The sequence below is a fragment of the Poromitra crassiceps genome (assembly GCF_964638095.1).
Source record: "Poromitra crassiceps genome assembly, chromosome: 20".
NCBI lineage: Eukaryota > Metazoa > Chordata > Actinopteri > Beryciformes > Melamphaidae > Poromitra > Poromitra crassiceps.
The window spans coordinates 12843022-12866555 of NC_139637.1; the positions used below are offsets into that span (position 1 = coordinate 12843022).

General features: G+C 44.3%; 1 protein-coding gene across 1 annotated transcript in view; it reads left to right on the forward strand.

Annotated features, from left to right (window-relative positions):
* Positions 1 to 23534, forward strand: part of prkcz (protein kinase C, zeta) — a gene marked incomplete at both ends in the record, with an annotated part of 175600 nt that overhangs the window by 128851 nt on the left and 23215 nt on the right. Inside the window, 6 exons of the mRNA XM_083656393.1 lie at positions 6147 to 6244; positions 8834 to 8920; positions 14365 to 14500; positions 14746 to 14833; positions 15920 to 16039; positions 23097 to 23152. Of these exons, the coding sequence (XP_083512519.1) occupies positions 6147 to 6244; positions 8834 to 8920; positions 14365 to 14500; positions 14746 to 14833; positions 15920 to 16039; positions 23097 to 23152 (585 nt within the window). The remainder of the gene's footprint in view (positions 1 to 6146; positions 6245 to 8833; positions 8921 to 14364; positions 14501 to 14745; positions 14834 to 15919; positions 16040 to 23096; positions 23153 to 23534) is intronic.

A 23534-nucleotide genomic window follows, 5' to 3' on the forward strand; every position in this document is an offset into this window, starting at 1 on the left:
GGCTAGAATCCGGGTGGGAATTTCTTCATTTTAGGGACGAGTGCATTTGGCCTTCCGTGTCCCTTTTAGGGCACAAGGTCACATGCCAGGGCACAAAGGCCATTGCTCTACTGACATCATGAAGAGTGATTTTTTTTCTGAAATGTGTGTTAAAATGAGCCAAATACACATCCTTTGCATAGAGCAGCTACATTAAACTGAGACCATTGATGCTTTTAAAGTAACTGACAGTAGCAGGCTGCTAGCAGGGCACTGCCAAGGTGGCCTTAGAGATCTCAGGGCATCACGGCCAGAGAGGGAGGTGCAACGACTCTGTGTAATTCCCACCCTGACTAGATTGAAAAACACAGGTGGGCTCTGGGTCCCAAGTACAGGGACTGAGAACCACGGGACTATGTGACAGGGAAGGATAAAGTGAGGGCTAAAGATTGGAAAGAGGGGGTGGAGATGCGGGTGGAGATAGACAGAGAGAGAGAGAGGGAGAGAGAGAGAGAGAGAGAGATATGGAAAGTGGCTTATGAATTGGAGACAGAAAAAAGTCTGAGGAGGAAGGAGCCATAAGGAAGAGTGTATGATTCATGATGGCTCACGGGGAGGAGAAGTCTGGGGCATAACTTTATTTTGGCAGAGGTGAATCTTGAGATGAACACGAAGTGAAATTCATTTTAGAAGGCAGAAAATGCAGCATTTCTACACGAACAGATTCAGAGCATGTTTAAGCATGCAGACCTGGGTGGCTTCAGCTATGTCAGGTTTTGAGTTTTTTTTCTAATTGATCCCATTGATTTTCATTGATTTTCATCGATCCCTGAAATGAATCTTCTCTATCTTGACTTTCTTTATGCCAAATAGATGTGCCATAATAGCTGCTATGGCACGCTTTATTCACAGAGCTGCAAGTTCAATAACCACTGTATCGCTCGACTGTTATGTTGCTCTCTAACACAATGCCAATTTAGTGTGCAGGCCAGCTCATCCAATGGTCATCACGTAGTCATTGTTCCCCGATAAAAACCGACTATCTTGACAAAACATGAAGGTGTGCTTTTCAAATGAATAAGATTGTTTTGAGGATTTGAAACTAAGGTTGGCTGAAGGCTGTGGCTGCTGCTTAGTCCAAAAACACTAATGATGGTTTCCAACTTCCAATCATTGGAAGTTGGAAACCCTCATTAGTGTTTTGTGTGCACCTGTGTTTACCCTGCCTTTTTGGGCACAAAATGGCCCCCGTAAAAAGGGTCTATTCACAGTCAGAATATAGAATGGATCATGTGCCTGGAAAGGGAATGGGACACACCTACCCAGTGTCTGCATGACGGTCTGTGTTGTTTGGGGCCACTAGGTGGAGCTATGGTTCAACTGAGTAAGCCCAGGCTGTCTGCTTCATTTTAGCCAACCTCCCAGCTGATCATCAGAAATGTGCAAATCTGATCCGAGATCTGCGCTCACTCCCTCCTCTACTCAGTTGAGACGTAGATTATGTTCCAGAAACATCGCTCCATCATCATCTTTTCATTTTACTGAGAAAAAAATGTGGGCTCAAATCCAACAGAACTTTCAGTGAGAATTGAAGAAAGAAATCAAGACAAAGTTTGTCACCATAACATGATCAAAATTACATTTTGCCTCAATACTTTTCCTGTAATATAATTACAGATTTAAAAAAAATAATCTATGTTGTTAGGCCTATACATTACATTTCACCATTCAGTCCTCCCAATGTTTTGATTGGACATTCTATTTTCATTTATTCATGAGCCTATTCAGGCATATTAGTTGAATTATTAATCTCATAGTAGGCTAATGCCTGACATCAAAGGAAGCTTGTAAGAGGTTTGCAGAGACAGACTACAAACTACTTGTAAAGTAGCTGAAATGACCAATAGGAACGTCTTATTTTGTAGTATGCATAATTATATCTGCCTGAAATACTAGTGAATTGACCAGAAGGACTTATACACACACACAATATGGGGTCTGGATTGTGCTGTTGTGGTGTTTGAGCACAGCATGGGGAGCTCAAAGTTTTGACAGACACATAAAAGCTCACATAAAACATTAATGAACATCAACTTGTTGACAATATAAAGCATAACACATCCTTGCCTGAGGCAAAGCACTGTCTCAACGCTTCCTGTAACTAAATTATACAAAAGTTAAAGGACCACTGACCCATTATATTTACTAGAAATATCAAGTGAATTTAGCTATTATATTTACTAGAAATATCAAGAACAATTTAGCTATTATATTTACTAAAAATATCTCATGCTTCATGCACTCATTTCTAGTGTGCCTATCGCACGATTCACATGCTCGCTATTTATATTAATTGTGAATTAAAACACAGTACATTATTCTAGTGATCTTCGATTTTTGAACAAAAACATAGATTTGTGATGTGATCGCTGATCGTGATCGCTGTGTTCACTCCTTTGAAACTACCAAGACGCCATGATTGAAGTTTTCTGTAGACTTTGTGCTCCTGATCAGAATACACATGTACTTTGTAATGTTTGGCTTGCAGTAAAACATGAATTCACACATATCATGATTACAATGTCAACCACAAACTAAAAATCCAGCGAGTAGTTCTGTCTTGGAATTTCAAATGTTGTAAAGACGAAAGGAGCAAAACATCTGCAGACCTAAAGTTGACAGGTGCGTCGGAGAAGGGAAAACCCGACTGAATCCAAAGAAAAGAGAGCTCCCGCACACTGTCTCCACTTGCAAATAGAGGTTTATTCAACAAAAGAATAACGTTTCGGTCCAACGACCTTCATCAGATTCTTCTTACAGAATAAGAGGAGGGACCCACTTAAATAGGCTGGTAGACCTACAGTATGCATGGACCAATCAGGTCATACTACACCCTGGCATCACAACTGAAGACAATTAACCTGAATGGGTAATAGCAGGTATGGAGAGGACTGACACTGCAGCAGCAATAAAGCAAAATAAATTACTAAAAATGCAGGTACACCTCAAATACAGATTATATCTTCTGCTCTCTATACATAGTTTTTTTTCTAATCCTGTTTCTCTCTTCATTTGTAGGGACAGATTCTAGCAAGATTTCCCCTAGCTCCCACCAGAATCATAGCCTATACAGTATGATAGGCTATGATATATGATAATAGATAATATTATTATTATCATCCTGTGACTCTTGTGATGTATGTTTCCCCCCTAGACCATGTACAATAGAGAGCCAAAGTGAAACCTCACTTCCTGCTTTCTCCTTGTACCAGCGCTGCGAAAAATATGAATGGCGGTGGAGGGAGAATGAGATTACTTTTTTGATCCCGTTTGAATTGTGCCACGGGGTGCCAACGCTAATTTTGTCAATTTAAAACGTAACTTTGCATGTCAAAAAAGTCGCAGTTTGTCGCCAAACTGTTGCACTAGACCGGCGACATGCCACAAGCTTCCACAAGCTATGTAGTTTTTATACGAAACTAACCCCTACGTTTCAGTTTGACAGCAAACTGTGACTTTCTTGACATGCAAAGTTGTTTTAAATTGACAAAATGAGCGTTGGCATCCCGTGGCACAATTCAAACGGGATCAAAAAAGTAACCTTGTTCTCCGTCCACCGCCATTCATATTTTTCCACAGCACTGGTACAGGGAGAAAGCAGGAAGTCATGGTTCACTTTGGCTCTCTATACCTGGCATTACTGATTAAGTGTGTGTTGCATTAATTGTTAATTTGAAGTGTATCTGCATTTTTTTTTTTTTTTTTTTTTTTTTTTTGCTTTATTGCTGCTGCAGTGTCAGTCCTCTCCATACCTGCTATTACCCATTCAGGTTAATTGTCTTCAGTTGTGATGACAGGGTGTAGTGTGACCTGATTGGTCCATGCATAGGTCTACCAGCCTATTTAACTGGGTCCCTCCTCTTATTCTGTAAGAAGACTCTGATGAAGGTCGTTGGACCGAAACGTTGTTGTTTTGTTGAATAAACCTCTATTTGCAAGTGGAGACAGTGTGCGGGAGTTCTCTCTTCTTTCAATGTTGTAAAGACAAAATGACTTACATGATGAAGAATTCAGGAATCAGGTCCGACTTTCCAAGTCGTAATTAGCACCAGCCAACTGAAACAGAGCCGTATTTTCAAGCAGGAATCTGGTATCTAGCAGTTGTCCCTCGTGACATAGAAACAGCGTGATGCTGTGTGGATACTGTCACCACTCGGACTCCACAAAGTCAGCCTGCCAGTCATTGTCAACGGCTCTAGTGACTTTGGCTCCGCCGATTACAATCTTGGTTCTCTGGTTTCTGACTCGTTGACTGGTATTTATTTGACAGATGTGGATTTGGCTTTACAAGGAACTTTCCCTCAAGTTGTCTCTCTGCATTACCGACAAACACAACACATGATGTCATAAGAGAGAGTTATGTGCCTGATGTCCTTTCTAAAATGGGATGTTCTGCCCTCTGTCAGTGTCAAGGGCTAACCGGTGCTTTAAAAGATAGTATTTGCGTTTATTCAGCCCAGACTCTTAGCTGGTCTTTGCCAAGGATGGCTATGGACGGCACGGTGGCTCAGTGGTTAGCACTGTTGCCTCACAGCAAGAAGGGCCCGGGTTCGAAACCCTCCCAGGTCCTTTCTGTGTGGAGTTTGCATGTTCTCCCCGTGCTCGTGTGGGTTTTCCTCGGGGTGCTTCGGTTTCCTCCCACCATCAAAGACATGTATGTTAGGGTTAATACTCCTGTCAGTGCCCCTGATCAAGGCACTGGCAAAAGAACTGGAGTTGGTCCCCGGGCGCTGCACTGCGGCTGCCCACTGCTCCTAGTTCTAGGAAGGTTCTTAGTAGAGGATGGGTCAAATGCAGAGGATGAATTTCCCCATGGGGATAAATAAAGGATAACTGCACTTAACACTTAACACTTAAAGGTCCCATTCCGTGCAAAAGCTGTTTTTACTTGTAAATGCATATATACTGCTGTCAGCCCTCCCTGTAATGAGTGGTCACACGCTCAGAACTGCCACAGTTGGATTTGTCCCTATCCAGCGTCCCCCTGCAGTCTCCTCCAAGCCACACCCCCAAACGCTTCGTTTGCCCAGAGGGGAATCTGGGGGAATCGGGACGTCACTAGCTTCCTCCTGCATACTGCGCGGGTCTCTCTCACACATAATCTGATCGAAATAAACTAACTAACTAACTAACTAACAAGCTACCTGCACCATTTAGTCTATAGCCACAAAATTAACACTTCTAGCTGGAGCGACGCCAACTGTACGTGATCCAGCAACTGCAGAGGTGCATTCGGTAAGTCTAGGCATTTTGAGATGTCCTCTTTAGCGTAGTACCGTTTAGTTAACGATAACTCGCAACCTAGCGTGCTGATCCACAGACGCTAATCTGATTGGCCGCTGGGAGCCTGGGGCGGGCTCTCCCTCAGCGGCCAATGGGAACTGTTAGTTCTGAATATATTATATAAACAGGCCGTTCTTGGGAAGCGACCAGATGAGGAAGTGAGAACTCCGTCACAACAAACGGGTTTGCTATATTTTCGACAGATTAATCCAGAATCATGTTTTATGGACCAGAGACACACGTTTTTAAGAGGTTACAGCTGCACGAATTGGGACCTTTAACACTTAACTGTGTGTGTGTGTGTGTGTGTGTGTGTGTGTGTGTGTGTGTGTGTGTGTGTGTGTGTGTGTGTGTGTGTGTGTGTATATATATATATATGTATATGTATATATGTATATATATGTGTATATATGTGTATATATATACAGTATATATATATACAGTATATATATATATCGGTGTATATATATATGTATCCTTTTTTTTATTTGTTAAAATCAAATAATGTAAATGGTGATTTTTTTATTATTATTTACACAAGCACCCCCCCCCCCCCTTTCCCCCAATTTAGGCTTTGTTGTCCACAGGGGAAAGTGTTGTGTACGATGCAGCTGATCTCAGAACTTGACATTTGACTGAGCGGGTTGGATTGTTCCCAGACTGAATAAGGGTTCTTGTCTGTGGCTTTGGCGTATCTCCTCGTCTGTTTGACCACAGCGCAGCTCTGGGCGGCGCTCTATCGACCGGGCCCAATTGATTGCTACTTATATACGTTCTCTTTCCCTCTCTTGTCGTCTCGGCCTCAACATGCCCGTCACCTCCAGGATATCGACTGGGTGCAGACGGAGAAGCACGTGTTTGAGCAGGCGTCCACCAATCCATTCTTAGTAGGCCTCCACTCCTGTTTCCAGACAGAAAGTCGGTAAGGACCTGATCCACACACTCACTCCTCCAGCACTCATTTAAAGCCAATGCATTGCATCTACAGCTCAACCCACGAGCCTCACAATATCTCATGCTGCAGTAGCTCAAAATGTTATGCTCTTATGGTTATCTTGGGAGACATTTCATTTGGGAGAAAATAATTGTATATAAAGATAATAGCATTGAGTATGACTTCTAAATAAATTGAACATAGGGGATGTAGAGTGCCTAGGTCACGCCCTCTTCCGGGTTCCGCATTGGGACCCCAGGAAGTGAATTCCCCATCAATTTATTAATTGATGGCGCATTGAGGGGCGCAGGTTCGCATCCTCGTGTTACCTCTTGCTTGGTCGGGCGTCCATACAGGCACGATTGGGTGGTGTCTGCGGGAGGGAAGCCGGATTGAGGGTATACGTCCTGGTCGCTGCACTAGCGCCTCCTCTGGTCGGTCAGGGCGCCTGTTCGGTGCGGAAGGGACCGAACAGGCGCCTGTTCGGTGCGGAAGGGAACTGGTGGGAATCCTCCCACGTGCTACGTCCTACCGGTGAAGCTCCCCGCTGTCGGGTGAAAAGAAGTGGCTGGCTACTGCTCATGTCTCGGAGGAAGCATGGTGCTAGTCTATGGCTCTCCCCAGATCGGCAGAGGGTGGAGCAGCGGCCAGGGCAGCAGAGGGAAAAATTGGCCACGTAGAATTGGTTAGAAAATGGGGGGGAAATCAGAAAAACATAATTTAAAAAAAACAACTTAATTGATGTTTGGTAAAAATCCTTATCAAAGGAGTTCTATGTGGACAAACAAAGTGATTCAGGTAAAGGTGCGTTCACCCCGACCTATTAAAGTTTTTCGCTGGCATCGAGTTTACATACAAAGTCAATGCAAATGATTGCAAACGATCGAGCGTATATTCGTCCGCGAGAAGAATCGCTGGGCGTCTGAGCGACAGAGACAGAGTGATAGGGCGAAAATTCGCTCGTCGCCCGAGATGAAATATCCCAACTCGAGCGAAATTTCGCTGGCATCAGTCGCTCGCTGTTCAACGCTGATTGGCTGCCGTGTGAGAGTGAGTCAAGGATCATACTGGCTTGGAACAAACCGCTGGTTTATTGTGTGGCAACAAACCGCATAGACAGCTGATTGACAGGCTGACAGCTGACATGAAGTGAAGTCTGTACTACCGGTATAGAGCTCGCGTTAGGAGCACGCTGATAGGCTTAGCTTGTAAACAACTACGGTGGCTCGTAGTGGACAAACATCGTGACATTGCGTAACGTTATAGCCCCCAGATTCTTGTGCCTGTTGACGAGCGATTTAAGCACAGCGACAGAGCGATTCCAAAGGGTTGAATCGAGCGACAGAGAGAAAAATAAATATCTCGGTGTGAACACAGCTTAAGAGATGAATGCCAAGTGACCATAAAATGACTGTTGTTGTTTTGGTCCAAGTCAAATGTGTCACTTTCACTGTGTGATTCATCTCGCAGCTGACTCGCTTGATTTGTCCAAGTCAAACTATATGGCACTCTATCAACTTTTCTTGTTCTATACTTTTTCATTTTTAATGAATAACTATGAAGTCCTGCTCAGCCAAAGCCCAGGTCCTTTATATATTCCTGAATCTTTCCTCAAGATGCTCCATCAATTCATTTCTCTACAACTGCATCCATTCCTAACACGTCTCACAAGACCCACAGAATACTGATGTCTCTTCCCTTTCTGCTGGTTCCTACCACTGACACACACTGACTACGTTTACATGCACACAATATTCCACTATTATTCGGAAAACAATATTCAATATTCGACAATATTCTGAATTTGATAAGGGTCATGTAAACAGCATATTCCAGTTGCATTTTCCGAATTTGCCCTTTTTCCGAATTTAGCATTTTCCGATTAAGACATCTGGGTTATTTCAGTATTATTCGGGTTTTAGGAGGATTCTTTGTTCATGTATACAGCACATTCGGAATATGCGTCTCAATCAGGGTTTTTACCGCAGTTTGCGACGCATGTTGCGTGTTTGCGATCAGCTGATGTGTGCTAGAAAGAGCTAGAAGAGGCGATATAATCATAATAATCCATCATCTCTGGCACGCGAAAAGAAAAGCACACATTTCTGATCGGGAGGAGATGAGAGAAACATCGATTTAAAGAGAGAGATATTTAAAGAGTGGTCCCACGGATGCTTGCGAGGTAATAAAGTAGGCTACTAGCCTACTTTTTATGAAAGACTTGCATGTGCAAATATCGCAATGCCTAACTTTCCAGCAGCAAGCTGCTCCTGAAATGGACCAAGTGATGCTGGTAAGAATAGCGCTGCTCTGTTTATTCCACAGCCTACCTATATCGGCCTACCTGCATCTCTCTCACTCTCCCCCTCCCTCACGTGTCGGGGAGGGCGAGCTACGGCTGCATGTAAATGGGAATATTACTGGATTATTCATTTTGTCGGAATATTGTCATTTTCCGAATATGGGCAAAAACTGGAATATTGTGTGCATGTAAATGGAGTCACTGATGTCTTTTCCCTTTCGGCTGGTTCCTACCACTGACACACTGACGTCTTTCCCCTTTCTGCTGGTTCCTAGGTTATTTCTTGTGATTGAATATGTGAACGGAGGGGACCTGATGTTTCATATGCAACGACAGCGGAAACTCCCTGAAGAACACGCACGGTAAACATCCCAAACCTACTCCCAACACCCGCCGTGTACGTGACAAGACTCACTTAAATCCCAGTCCAGAATATAGTTGAGCATATAGATTTTAGATCTTCGTCTTCTTGACGTGTATGACCCACACAATATAATGTACAGTACAGTGCAGAGAGTCTTCTCAGTGATGGTCTGATTTGTTTACACTAATCATACTACAGAATGCACTCCTCTCTGCTTAACAGCAATTACCTTAAGATGGCTCAAAAAGTAAATGGTTAGACGAAATAAAACTATTTTATAAGCATTTTACGAAATGTCTATGGGAAAATAAATGGCGCATGAAAATCTCTGGTACAGTGCTGAAGCAGGAAGTGACGTTCCACTTGGCATCTCTATACTGGAAGAGTATCTAAAAGACACATTTTTCAACGTTTGCACTTTGCAGTCTCTCTCACTAGATACAGTCTGAACCAGAGCCGTGTAGATAGAAGAGTCCCGACATCTCCATTCACTCCAATGGACCAGTTTTTTACTCTCAAGAGTTCCAGGAAGTAAGGTGCTGGATTAAGCAGCACTGTCGAGTTGCAGCAAAATAGACGGTTTGTGTTGAAAGGGTTTTTTCCCCCTTGAATCAAATTGCACATTATCAGCTTTATTTTAGCATGCAAAAGTAGTGCGAGACCCATTCCTGGCTGTTCATTGGCTAATGAGTCTCTCATTTTGGTCCTCCGCTGACGCCACTCTCTCTCTAGGACACTAGTCTGAACAACCTTCCTTTACCCCCCTCCCCATTTCCCTCTCCACGCTCTCTCTCCCTGCACATGTCATTGAAAAATGTGAGGGACATGGCAGAGTAATGTGCAGTGGTCTACAGGAATAGAGAGGCAAAGTGGAACGTCACTTCCTGCTTCAGCACTGCACCAGAGATTTTCATCCGCCATTTATTTTCCCATAGACATTCCGTAAAATGCTTATAAAAATAGTTTTACATGTTCCAACCAAACGGTTCAGATATATTTAGAAACAGGAGAGACCACATAACATTTCACTCGGACCAAAACATTAAAAAGAATTGCGGATTTAAAGAAAATATTTTTTCTGTGTAGTTTTTTTAAGTTTTGGTCCGAGTGAAATGTTCTATGGTCTCTCCCGATTCTAAATAAAGCTGAACCGTTTGGTTTGACCAAGTAAAACTCTTTTTATAACGTTTTACGAAAAAGTCTATGGGAAAATAAATGGCGGATAAAAATCTCTGGTACAGTGCTGAAGCAGGAAGTAGGCGGTCACTTTGCCTCTCTATTGTCTCTATTGAGAGGAGGATGACAGAGAAGGAGGGAGGGGGGTCAGACTGACTGCATGGAACAGCATGGAGTGCAGACTACTGACTGAACGGCACCACATGGTTGACTTTGGTTCCTTAGTGTTTGCCGTCATGGTGTTGTGTGCAGTGCAGGCTGTGTGTGTGTGCAGTGCAGGCTGTGTGTGTGTGCAGTGCAGGCTGTGTGTGTGTGCGGGTGTGTTGTGTGCAGTGCAGGCTGTGTGTGTGTGCGGGTGTGTTGTGTGCAGTGCAGGCTGTGTGTGTGTGCGGGTGTGTTGTGTGCAGTGCAGGCTGTGTGTGTGTGCGGGTGTGTTGTGTGCAGTGCAGGCTGTGTGTGTGTGCGGGTGTGTTGTGTGCAGTGCAGGCTGTGTGTGTGTGCGGGTGTGTTGTGTGCAGTGCAGGCTGTGTGTGTGTGCGGGTGTTGTCTCCTGGCTACAGCAGAAACCATCATCTTCATCTCTGCATCGTCTGTACGGTGTGCGTGGTTGTAGATGTTCAGACTGTTGCTCAAGAGACCAAATCACAATGTTTACAATAATGTCCGTGTAATAAACTCCTGCCTCATGTACAATTGGTGGTCTAAAATGCATGTTTGATGATGCTTTATGTCATTAATATCAACACTTTCACTAACGTTAGTTTGGAGAACTCATTTACCTGCTGGGTCACATGACTAAAGAAAATGGCAGCAGTTAGTCCGACCAGCCTGTCGCTGTTGGGTAGATGTGGTTTATTAAAGATGCTAACACAGTAGGATACATACAATAAGCAGAACAGAAACGTCAGATAGGTCAGAGCACCGCGTTTAACTCCAGTAAATATCTTTAAAGTCCCTGGAAACCAGAAATATTTCTTTATTATTTAGCATTTTGAGTTCATCACATCACAGGACCCTATGTTAATAAGCCACCAGCCAAATTTGAACGATGATGAACGTCGCAAAGTATATAAATTTAGGTTTGACAGTCTGGCAAAACTCATGAGAAAATCATTATTTTTTAGAGTGTATTTCTCCCGCGGACTGTGTGGGCGTGTCCCATCTGCAGCAGGTTTTCCGAGAGAGAGAGCGCGAGACAGAGGGGGGAGGGAAACGGAGAAAGAGATCAAGTTACACAGCACTTGCGAGTGTGTGTGTGTGTGTGTGTGTGTGTGTGTGTGTGTGTGTGTGAGTGTGTGTGAGAGAGCCACCAGCCTGTGTGTCTCTCGCTCTCTCTCACTAGTCCCGAGAGAGAGAGAGAGAGAGAGAGAGAGAGAGAGAGAGAGAGAGAGAGAGAGAGAGAGAGAGAGAGAAGCACATGGCCTGAAACCTGACACCTTGCTAATCTCACAAGCATAGCGCTTGGCAGACGGCACACAGAGTGGGAAGGAGACGGACAGCGAGGGAGCGCTGTCACTGGGGGCAAAGAATGGACTTGCCATAGGTGGGTGCGGATTGCGCGCGTGTACAAAGGTTATATAGAGCTTATGACGTCATAAGCTCCTGCGTTTTAGCACCTCGCGCACTGCTGTCTTCAATGAGGAAGTACTTTGTAGAATCTTGTAGAAAAGTGGCGATTTTAAGGCTTTGGGTTGAAAGTAATGTATAATAATTTCGGAGGCACAAAATTACTAACATAAGACCCTAAATAACATAGTTAGAACGTTTTTGTGGATTTTGGTTTCCAGGGACTTTAAAGGTTACAGTTACGTCTGAAAATGACAACAGAAATAAACAGTAAACAAGTTTGCCAATATTGCCGCAATTCAAATCAATTCGCAGTTGTCTACCCGGAAGTGACTGTTTTTTGTTTTTTATAGAACACAAACAAAACAGACAGACAGGCTCAGACACAAGAAAAGAAAAGAAAAGAAATAAAAACATACGAACATAATCAACATTCAATGTTACAGTGGTGCTACCAGCCACGCAAGGTGCTTATGTGCTTAATGTTACAGTGGTGCTACCAGCCACGCAAGGTGCTTATGTGCTTAATGTTACAGTGGTGCTACCAGCCACGCAAGGTGCTTATGTGCTTAATGTTACAGTGGTGCTACCAGCCACGCAAGGTGCTTATGTGCTTAATGTTACAGTGGTGCTACCAGCCACGCAAGGTGCTTATGTGCTTAATGTTACAGTGGTGCTACCAGCCACGCAAGGTGCTTATGTGCTTGTAAGCGATGTACTTAAGATCTCAAGCAAGGGGTCTATAGGAAACCAGCCGGGCGAGTCACCCGTCGCCCCTAACCTCATCGAGATAGACTAAAAACGGGTCCCATATAGTTAGACATTTGAAAGTGAGTTGGTTCTCAGGAACCTGAGTCTCTCCGTCTTTATAACAGAGATCATGTCTGTCAACCACAGTTGGAAAGAGGGTGAAGAGGGGGACTTCCATTCCTTAAGAATACGTTTTTTTGCCAACAGTTGTCCCCAGCGTCAGAGACTGTTGCACAGCTGTAGTGAAGTTCAGACAAGACTCCAAACAGCCGAAGATGGCGAGTTCTGCCTCCGGCTGAAGGGTTATTTGATAAGCCTTAGAGTACCAGTCAAATATTTTGGCCCAGAATCCCACCAGTGAAGTGAACCAGAAGGCATGAGACAGAGTGCCCTCTGATATCTGACATCTGTCACACACAGTGAATGTTGTTGTGAACGCAACACGCTGAGTCGGTCTATAGCGTTCATATTACACCCAGTGTTGGGCAAGTTACTTTCAAAATGTAATATACTACATATTACTTGTTACTTTCATTTGAAAGTAATAAGTTACTTTACAATATTACTGTCTGTGTAGAGTAACTTGTTACTGATTATTACACTACTTTTGCATTACTTTCACCAAAATAACTGCCCTAGCAGAATGACATCGCCGCCCCGGAACCATCCCGAAAATAGAATTTATGCTGTCTGGAGTCAGTCTAAACCGTCCAAAATTCTAGCCTAAATGTTATCTTTTTCCTTTGTTATTCTCGTCTATAGTGGTTATTTGCATAAAAACACACAATTTGATTAGGAAATGATTACGGTATATCTTTATTTAAATATGTGCTTTGATTTGAAAAAATGTAACTCAATTTGTAACTTGAGTTACTTGACAAAGTAACCAGTATAATATTACTGAAATCCTATTGTAATAAGTTATATTACAGAGTTACTGCTAAAAGTAATATATTACATGTAATATATTACTTTTGTAATGAGTTACTACCCCCAACACTGATTACACCTAATAGCATACTTTAACATCTCTTCATGGACATGGCAACACTTGTCTCTCTCTTCCCCCCCTCCTCCACCTCTGAAAAATATAATGAGCAGCCATAATTCATAGTGCCTGTCTGTCTCATTGCGGGGGGGTACTCTGATAAACACCCGATCAAAGGCGGGGTAATTTAGCGAGGCACCGTCGGGCCCCCGTATCGGCCCCTGCGATCTGTATTCCGAAGACGGCGTTATGCGCATATGCAAAGCAGCATGTTAATCACTCGTAACGACGGTGCATATTCATGAGGGCGGCGCTGCTCCTGGAGAGAGAGAGAGAGAGAGAGAGAGAGAGAGAGAGAGAGAGAGAGAGAGAGAGAGAGAGAGAGAGAGAGAGAGAGAGAGAGAGAGAGAGAGAGAGAGAGAGAGAGAGAGAGAGAGAGAGCCCTGCACGCGCTCCCCTGCGCCTGGCGGGGGAGGCGGAGCCGCGAGGTGGGGCCGCGAGGATGGTGCCGCCAATAGGATGCGGGCTTATGCCAGTCTGGATGCCAGCGACGGGAAAACAATGCTGCGGGATTTGGACTTGTCAGCGCGGAACGTGGGGGTGCGAACATCTCTCTCCTACGCTGCCTACCACCAGTCAGACAGAGAATGGCTCATCACGGCTTATCTCCCAGAGACAGAGAGTACATCACAACCACGCACATGTATTGACTTCTTATACAGAGACGGGGGGAGGGGGGGGTGCATCTCTTCATTGAGCAGGAGTCGGTCACAATGTGTTTACTATAAATATATCAATATGCCTTACCGTAACGAGATTAATCGTGTTCGTATAAATCTCCTTAAAGCAAAATACAGGGTGGAGGCTTTTGAGTTTGGAAGCAGAGTGAAGTTCTGTCCGTTAGGTGTGTGTGGGAACGTCTCTCTCACCCCTCTTGACGCATGCCTCTGGCTCCTTTGCAGGTTCTACGCTGCCGAGATCTGTATCGCTCTGAACTTCCTCCATGAAAAGGGCATCATCTACAGGGACCTGAAGCTGGACAACGTGCTCCTGGACCACGAGGGACACATCAAGCTCACAGACTACGGCATGTGCAAGGTGAGACGCCTATAGATTCTTTAGTAGCCTGGCGCGCGCCGGGCCGACGTACGCCGATGAATAATGTAGTGGATCGATATTGACTGGAAGTGCTGAGGGAGCCTCTCCTTCTTCTTCTGACACCATTCATGTTCCTCCTCGCCTTTCATAGCTCCCCCCCCCCCCCCCGATTACTACTGTTTTCTCTGCAGTTACTATGCCTCTGCTCCTCTCATGCTTCCTTCCCTGTCTTGTGCTCGCGTCAGGAGGGCATCAGACCGGGCGATACCACCAGTACCTTCTGTGGAACGCCCAACTACATCGCCCCGGAGATCCTCCGAGGAGAGGACTATGGTGAGCGCACAAGGCCCACGCCAACGCTGATCTTTCTGGATTGATGAAATACTGATATTCAGCATCTTTAAATGTGTCAATGTTCATGCAAAACCCATATTCCAACACCACTCTGGAATGATTTATCTAATATCACGGTGTAGCGGTAGATTCCCTGCCTACCAGGACGAGGGTTGCAGGTTCGTGCCCCCGTGTTACCTTGGTCGGGCATCCATACAGGCATGATTGGCTGTGTCTGCGGGTGGGAAGCCGGGTTAGGGGTATGTGTCCTGGTTGCTGCACTAGCGCCTCCTCTGGTCGGTCGGGGCGCCTGTTCGGGGCGGAAGGGAACTGGTGGGAATAGCGTGATCCTCCCACGTGCTACGTCCTGCCGGTGAAGCTCCCCGCTTTCTGGTGAAAAGAAGCGGCTGGCAACTGCGTATGTGTCGGAGGAAGCATGGTGCTAGTCTACGGCTCTCTCCAGATCGGCAGAGGGTGGAGCAGCGACCGGGGCAGCAGGAGGGGGGGGGGGGGGGGGGGGGGAGGGGGGGGGGGGGGGATTGGCAAAGTACAATTGGGGAAAATCAGGGGGGAAAATCACTAGGTAGTTTGGGTTTGAGATTCACTGACAAAATTTACTATAGAAAGCGAGGATCTTCAAAAGAGACAGTTTTCTCTCTCTCTCTCTCTCTCTCTCTCTCTCTCTATCTCCACATTTCCCCTCAATTCTACACTATTTTCTATGGCTCTGTAGAGTAGTAACGCACGTTTGGACATGAAATTATCCTATAAGAATGTACACATGTACTTATGAATCATGTAATTTACTGGTAGGTGTATTTGAAATTAAATAGTATTTGAGATATTACACAAACTATGACATTAAGACTATATTTTTACTGAGGAGAAACTACAAGAGATTCAGTCAGATAAGAAGAATTTGATTGAGCTAACACTGTTGCTGTCAGGCGCTTTGACATCAAAGTGCAGCTATTAAACAATATTCAACGCCAACACTCAAAGGATTGATGAGCGCCTGAAATCAAGATGGCGTCTTGTTGTTCTGAAATCAAGATGGCGTCTTCTTGTTGTTCTGTCCTCCCCCAGGCTTCAGTGTGGACTGGTGGGCTTTGGGCGTGCTGATGTTTGAGATGATGGCAGGGAGGTCCCCCTTTGACATTATCACAGACAATCCTGACATGAACACAGAGGAGTACCTCTTCCAAGGTGAGACGCAGCTTTTACAAAACATAAAGCTTGTACATACTGTATGACTTGAGAGGGAGATGTCATGGCAAAAGGGTTAAAGTGACTATTTTGAAACAAAGCCATGTTTCACATTTTGAACATTTTTTAACTTTTTAACAGAGATGGGGACTCAAGTCACATGATTTGAACTTGAGTCAGCCTCGAGTCACAATTTTAATTGCTTGAGATTTGATGTATTGCGTAAAGAGAAGACTCGAGACTTGAGTTGACTTGGGTTCTGGTGACTTGAAAAGGTTTCTAACGTCTTCACTTTAGATCTTGTGTTTGTGTAAATGACTTTGATTCATAGTGATGAGATTTGTTCCAGCAGCAGACGACTGAATTTAAATTCAGTTTCCTGAATTTGGGTGGAATGATTGAATTTATTGAAGTTGAAAATGACGATAGAAATCAAACTCATTATGCTCTCCCCAAGGTGTCATCCTATTAAAACCATATTGCATTGAAAAGTCCTAAATAGTTTCTTTAAGATATTCAATTGATACTGGACTCTTGATTTGTTCTGACTTGATTTACTGTTCTACATTTAGACATGAGACTTGACTTGACATGGACTTGTATATATTAGACTTGGACTTGTATCCAGAGGAAGAGAACTTGGAACATCATTCTGTTTGGTTGATATGTTGGGGAACAGTAGTACAGTATAGAGGAGCATTGGGAAATCAAATGAATATTGAGAACAGATGGTTTGCTGTTTGGTGTCATGTAAACAAAAAACGGTTAATTTAACCCTTTGTGACGCACATTTTCTCACTGTTCTTCTCTTCATATAGCAAAAAACACACAGATTCCATGCATTGGAAAAACAATCAGCTGTGGGCTGTAAAGGATTAAGAATGTTGTTTTTGTGCCTGTGTAAATCCAGGCTTAGATGCTACGCTTCATTAACGATGAGAAACAACGCTAATTTTAGCAGCCATTTCATTTCGTTTAGCACGAATGTTAATTAGTTTGAGTCACGTTTTAGTCGCTCTATCCACTTTTCATTTCTGTTTAGTTTTAGTCTGTGAAGTCTCTTGACATCTTACTGGGCTTTGCGCCTCGTTCACTTCAGTCGTGTGGTTTTAACCATCTGTGAATTATGTGGGTAAAAGCCTGGCTCAGGCCAAGCGAGAAGATAAGAGTTGGAGAATCCAGATTTATACTGTCTCCACACATTTTCTGTTAATGACAATTTGTTTTGTTTTTCTCTCGTCGTTGTCTTTTTTTGTCCAATTGTTATTTGAATACCAGGGGAATCCATTTTTGGTGATTTAATTTAATTTAATTTTTTAACTTCAACTGAAGGATGACATGGTCTTCTATGGGATTAGAAAAAGTCTATCCTTGGGCTGATTTGGGTTCCACCCTTTGTTGGCTGCTCTGGTTCCAAAACAATGTCAGCATGGCAGTGACCGTAAAACCCAGTCTGTAGGCTTCAAAATGGCCCCTCAGAAGCCACAGTCTGCATAAATGCATGTTGGTCAAGCCAAAAACAAGACTGGTTTCTGAAGAGTTGACAGGGTTTTCCACAAAAAGTTACGATATGGTTCTTGACAAAGACTTCATGTACATTTTCAGCAACAAAATGAACAGTGGAGAGTTGACATTATGCGGCTATGAGCTCTGGGTAAAGGCCAATAAAAAGGTCTAAATTCCAGACCCATTACATACACTACTCGACTACTGCATGCTCCAGATCTCTCTGGTGTCCTGGCAAGTGATTGGTTCCCCCCGAAATCCTGGGGCCACCAATCAGCAACAACTTCAGCGATCAGGCACGCCCACCCAACCTGACTCTGTTGACTTTTGAAAATGAAGCACTCTCTCATTGGCGCTACGACCTGTCAGTCATTCCATTCTATTTTGACACTTAGACCCGCCCTCAAAACAGCAGCAGTGGCTGTGAAGTGGCACAGACTCATTATGTAGTATGCGGAGTGCAGCGATTCAACGTCATATTTGAGTCTGGGGAGAGAAAACGCCAAAAGTGTCATCCCTCAAACCTACACTGTGCTCAGGGAAATTCAGGGACCACAAAGTGGGAATTCTACTTCCACATCGGTCCGGTGTCGCCGGCAGAGGGACCCGCCATAGCTTACCCGCACCTCTCCATAAACTATACATAGGGTGGCGCACCACCACAAGAATGGTGACGGGCCCGTTTGGTATTTCTGCCTATCTGTGTCTAGTTGCTATCCGCCGATAGAGACAATGGAGCAGATAGACGAGCTGAGGAGCGCTGCAGATGTAGGGCAGTTGACCCCCAAATTATAAAGACTACCAGATGATAAGAAATATCCCAGAACACAAGCGTCAGAGAATGTACACACTACTATGCCTCCAAAACATATGATTTTACAAGCATGCTGTTTGTTGTTCGACTGTGGTTTATGGGTCTCAAGGTCCTTACACATCAAGAGCGATGCGAATATACGGCACGAAATTGCGATGCGAGTTTTGACCCACCTGTCAATCACAGCCACAGATGTGTACACGTCGGAAGCGAATTTCTGAAAAAGCGACCGTGGTTCGAAAATATAAACACCGCAATAACGCTCAGCGACACTTCGCCGTTGGTACGCACGGTTGCATTGACTGATATAGGTTCGGAAAATATTATTGACGTGCGAATTAATCGCACGAAAAAAACGCTCCCGATGTGTTAAGGACCTTAAGGAGATAGTGTTGGATATCTGATGAACACCAGAGATGGTAAATTACAGCAAAGACCTCAGACAAGTCCATTATATTTCGCTAAAGTTACAGGAAAGGGTCAGATTTCTTTTGACTCCGTCCACTGCCACAATTGGAACCAAACCTTACTAAAAACCTCTGTCCAATAAATAAGCTGCATTGGTTACAAGCTGGTTGGCTTGTCATAGAGCTCACGTGACATATTTTGCCCCAGAAGTGAGTTTCCCCTTCATTTTCTCCATAGACATTTTGAAGAATCCTTATATAACGAGTTTTAGGCAGGAAGCCAACCCGTGACCTACAGTACTGAATCATGAGTGACCATAAAACATTTCAGTTGGAGCACAAATTTAAAAAATAAAATCCGGGAAAAAACTGATTTAATTTGTTTGTTTTTGCTCCAACTGATATGTGTTATGGTCACTCACGATTCAGTAGGTCACAGGGTGTCTTGGTTCCACCCTTAAAACTCGTAATATAAGGTTTGTTTAAAATGTCGATGGAGAGAATGAATGGGGAAAATCACTTCCGGGGGGCAAGAAATGACAAACGTCTTGTCGTTGTCTTTGCATTCGTGTTCCCTCGAGCCATATGGCGCCCTTATATATGATGCCCCCTTACCTCTTCCTCCCTCCCGCCCCCTCTCTCTCTCTCTCTCTCTCTCTCGCACGCCCACACAGCGCTGCTCCTATAGCAGAAATTCCTCCATAGTACCGTAGCCTCCTGTGACGCATTATGCCTCCGCTGTGCCCGTCGGTGGCATAGCACGGCGCCGCGGCTAGCAGCTGCCACGGGCGGAGCGGGAGGCTCCTGGAGCGCCGCCCGCCAAACGGAAACCGGCCCCTCTTCGCTATAGGAGCCCGCAACCGCCATATGCCGCCTAGCTTCACCTAGTGCCAGGCCCTGCTCTGGGTATCTGTGCTGTCCGTGCCAAGCCACAGAGCTTTAGACAGACACACACACACACAGAGAGATTGGCAAAGACCGTATTCAGTGGAGGAAGCAGCCGCAAGGTGCCATGCTGGTCGCCCACCGATGCATTCTACTTTGATGCATAAACATTTAACAACTGATTACGAAGAGAAAAATCCACCCTAAAACACTCACTGCGGTGATGATGATGATGATTTGCCCTGGCAAGTTGTACTGCGATTAAATTTTTAATCTATTCATTATTTCACCTTTTTCATATCAAAGGGCCGTATTTTAGGCCACATTAGAGCCACAGTAGCACCCCGCATGATCTGATCTCACCAAGTAACAGTTGTTCCTGGACCAACATTTCTTCCTAGTAAGGGCCGCGGAAACCCCGCCCCCGAACTCATTTGATTGGTCGCCGCAATTGCTTCTGCCTGAAAACATGATGCGGCAACTCGGCAAGTAAAGAAATGTGTTTAAGATGAAGTCAAGTCAAGTTTATTTGTATAGCACATTTCATACACAGAGGCAATTCAAAGTGCTTCACATCAAATGGATGACAGCAAAATAAAAGAATAAAAGAAGAGAATAAAATGGACATTTAAAAGCATCACAACAAAACTTTAAAAAAAGAGTATAAAAAGTGCATTAAGCAACAGGCGCAGCAGTTGCAAAAAGAGCTAAAAACTTATAGAGGACTCATTGGGTTTGCATAATAGAATAAATCAACTTATCTATATTGAGTCCCCCGACATCATGACTATAAACATGACTACACACACATAAAACTCAGGTCTGGGTACGGTGTCCTCTTTTCCTCTATACTGCAGTTTGGACGCCAAGCATACCCCCGCTTGTAACTTGCGTCATCTGTTGCCCGTCGACAAACAGGCCGGTTTTTTTCTCTAAATCTTGCTTAAAACGAGTACGACTCTAGTAAGCTCCCCTTACGCGTGCGCCCCCCCTGACGCATCACCTCACCCTCTTGTGAGTATATCCGTATTACGGAACCATCCCCCCGACCTGCAGCTTTTAGCAGTAATTACAATCATCTATGTTTTAAAACCAATTGTATAATAGTGATTGAGAAACAGCTGTCAGCAGTTAAAAGCGACGGTAAACATAAAAGTCTTTAGTCTATTTTTAAAAGTAAGTAATGTTGGGGCAGATCTGAGGTCTTCAGGCAGTTTGTTCCAGCTAGCAGCAGCATAGTGGGTAAATGTGGCCTTCTCATGATTTGATTTGATCCTAGGGACAGTTAGTAAGCTGGACCCTGCTGACCTGAGAGGTCTAGACGGTTCGTAGCGTGGGAGCAATTCAGCGATGTATTTTGGGCCTAGGCCATTAAGTGATTTTATAGACTAATAACAGTATTTTAAAATCTATTCTATGACACACTGGCAACCAGTGTAAGGACTTAAGAACTGGAGTGATATGATCAGCTTTCTTAGATTAGGGTTAGGGTGTGAACAAAGGGTGTGCTCGGTCCTGTGGCTTAATGGGTAAGGTGCTTGCCTTCCAATCTGAGGACTGGGGTTCGACTCCCGGTGGAACCGCACGCATTTTTATAAAACATTATGGTTAGACATTAGGTTTAGGCAAGTACAACAATGTGGTTAGGGTTTGGTTATGGTCGTCGTTAGATAAGAAAACCCTAACCTTAACCACATCTTTTTTACTTGTCGCATGTTTTCAGGAAGAAGCAATCGCGGCGACCAATCAAATGAGTTCGGGGGCGGGGTTTTCCCGGCCCATACTAGGAAGAAATGTTGGTCCAGGAACAACTGTTAGCTTGTGCCTAGGACCCCCATTTGATGAGATTCTGCCTCTCAGAGCCAAATCTGCGAATATTAGATCATATTAGTTTTGATTTTGTTCAGATTTCCACGACTTGTTATTGTAGGTAGAGAGATGACAGAGAAACTAGGATCAAAACAGTCATTCCTCTACATTCTCTGATTGTGTTCAGTTCTTATGAATTCAATAATATTGAAGTGTACTAATAATAATAATAAGTAATAATTCATCGATTTGCTCAGAGGACCCCCTGGAACCCCCTCAATGTCCCCTGGTGGTCCCCGGACCCCACATTGGGAACCACAGAGTATGTTTATTTTTAGCTCGGCTGTCTGTGTAAATAAGAGTTTCTTCTTAAGTGAGCCGGCTAAAAAAAAACACTTTCCACTCTGTTATTACTAGTGGCACCGCAGCCACTTTTCTTGTCCGACTAAACTGAAGGATTTTGTTGAGGGGGGGAGCGACCGCTTTCACATCCAAGAGCCTCCGATGGTCACCATTCAAAAACATTCAATTTGGGGTTTGAGGAGGGGGGGGGGCATGGCCGTAACTACCATTGAGGACACCGAGGTCATGACCTCGGTATTTTCTTAAAATATATATATATATATACATATATATACAGTATATATATATATATATATATATATATATATACATATATATATATATAGAGAGAGAGAGAGAGAGAGAGTGAGAGAGAGTGAAAAATAGCCCCGGCCCCCAGATCTATCCATCTGTCATTGATGTTAGTCCTCATAAATAACATGATATATTAGTTGATCAGAAATGCAACAATTTGCTTCCTCTCTGTGTGCTATATAGAAGAAAGAGACATAACTCACCACAACGTTCAGATTTTGCATTGGGGCTAGATTGGGGCTAGACTTTGGGGACAGTTCTATTGAAGTGAATGGGTAAGTAACTCCCCTGTAAGTGATGTTTGTGTAGATGGGCCATTGTATTTAATTAAACGGTATTCTGCCATATGTGACCACCTGTATATGCAGATAATATTACGTGGGGAGACATTTATTTTTTGTATCATTGTAAAGCAACAGCACAGTAAAGAGGATATTACGGTAATCTAACATGGATGTCTGTAGTTCTTTATAGATCTAGCCTCTTAAATTTGCTCTCAAAGTGCACCAGATTGAAGCATTTTACTTTAAAATGGACAAAATCTTCTAACCGTGGACCCCCCACGCTGTGCTAAAATTACCTCGGTATTTCTCAAACCCTGGCTACGGCCATGGGGGGGGGGGGGGGGGGGGGGGGGGAACTGTATTTTTGTATTTTTTTTTTCTTATTTTTTCTTCTGTTATGATGAAATCGTGGGAGTCTCAAGGCTGTGTGAACAGCAACAAAAGCGTGCGATGAAAAGAAGAGAATAGAGTTGTGTGTGTGTGTGTGTATCTCCTCCTCCCTCCATTTGACTCCCACGCAGCAGACGTGGTCACCCACAGGCGGGCGGGCAGGCCGGCCGGACGATGACTCATCAATTGTCTTTCCTCCCTTCTCACCATTGTCCTCTCCTCCCTCCCTCCCTCCCTCCCTCCCTCCCACCCGCTCCCTTCTTCTCTTCGCCAACAGTTATTCTCCGACAATCGCATTCCCACAGATCCCATGTCTCTGTCTGTGAAAGCTGCCAGCGTCCTCAAGGGCTTTCTAAACAAGGTGAGGAGGACGAGCGCTCCTCCGTTCCCCCAATCAGACGCCTCGTCTCTTAGCCGACGCGCGCGCGCGGCCAAGAACTGCTTCTGTGTTATGGACGGCCAACACTGCAGCCCCTCTCTCTCTCTCTCTCTCTCTCTCTCTCTCTCTCTCTCTCCCACTGAAAGCCTCTTTCGTTTGGCTTCGACCGCCCCAGTGCTGCGATGTGTTTTGTGTCTGTGTTAAAGACGGGCTGAAACTTGAATGATCCCTGGGGTGGAGTTGGCTTGTTCGATACAGCAGCGAGATTGGAATAATAGGATTACAGCACAGGAGAAGGAGAGTATACTGTAGGTGGTTAAGAGGCAAAGTGAACGTCACTTCCTGCTTCAGCACTGTAACAGAG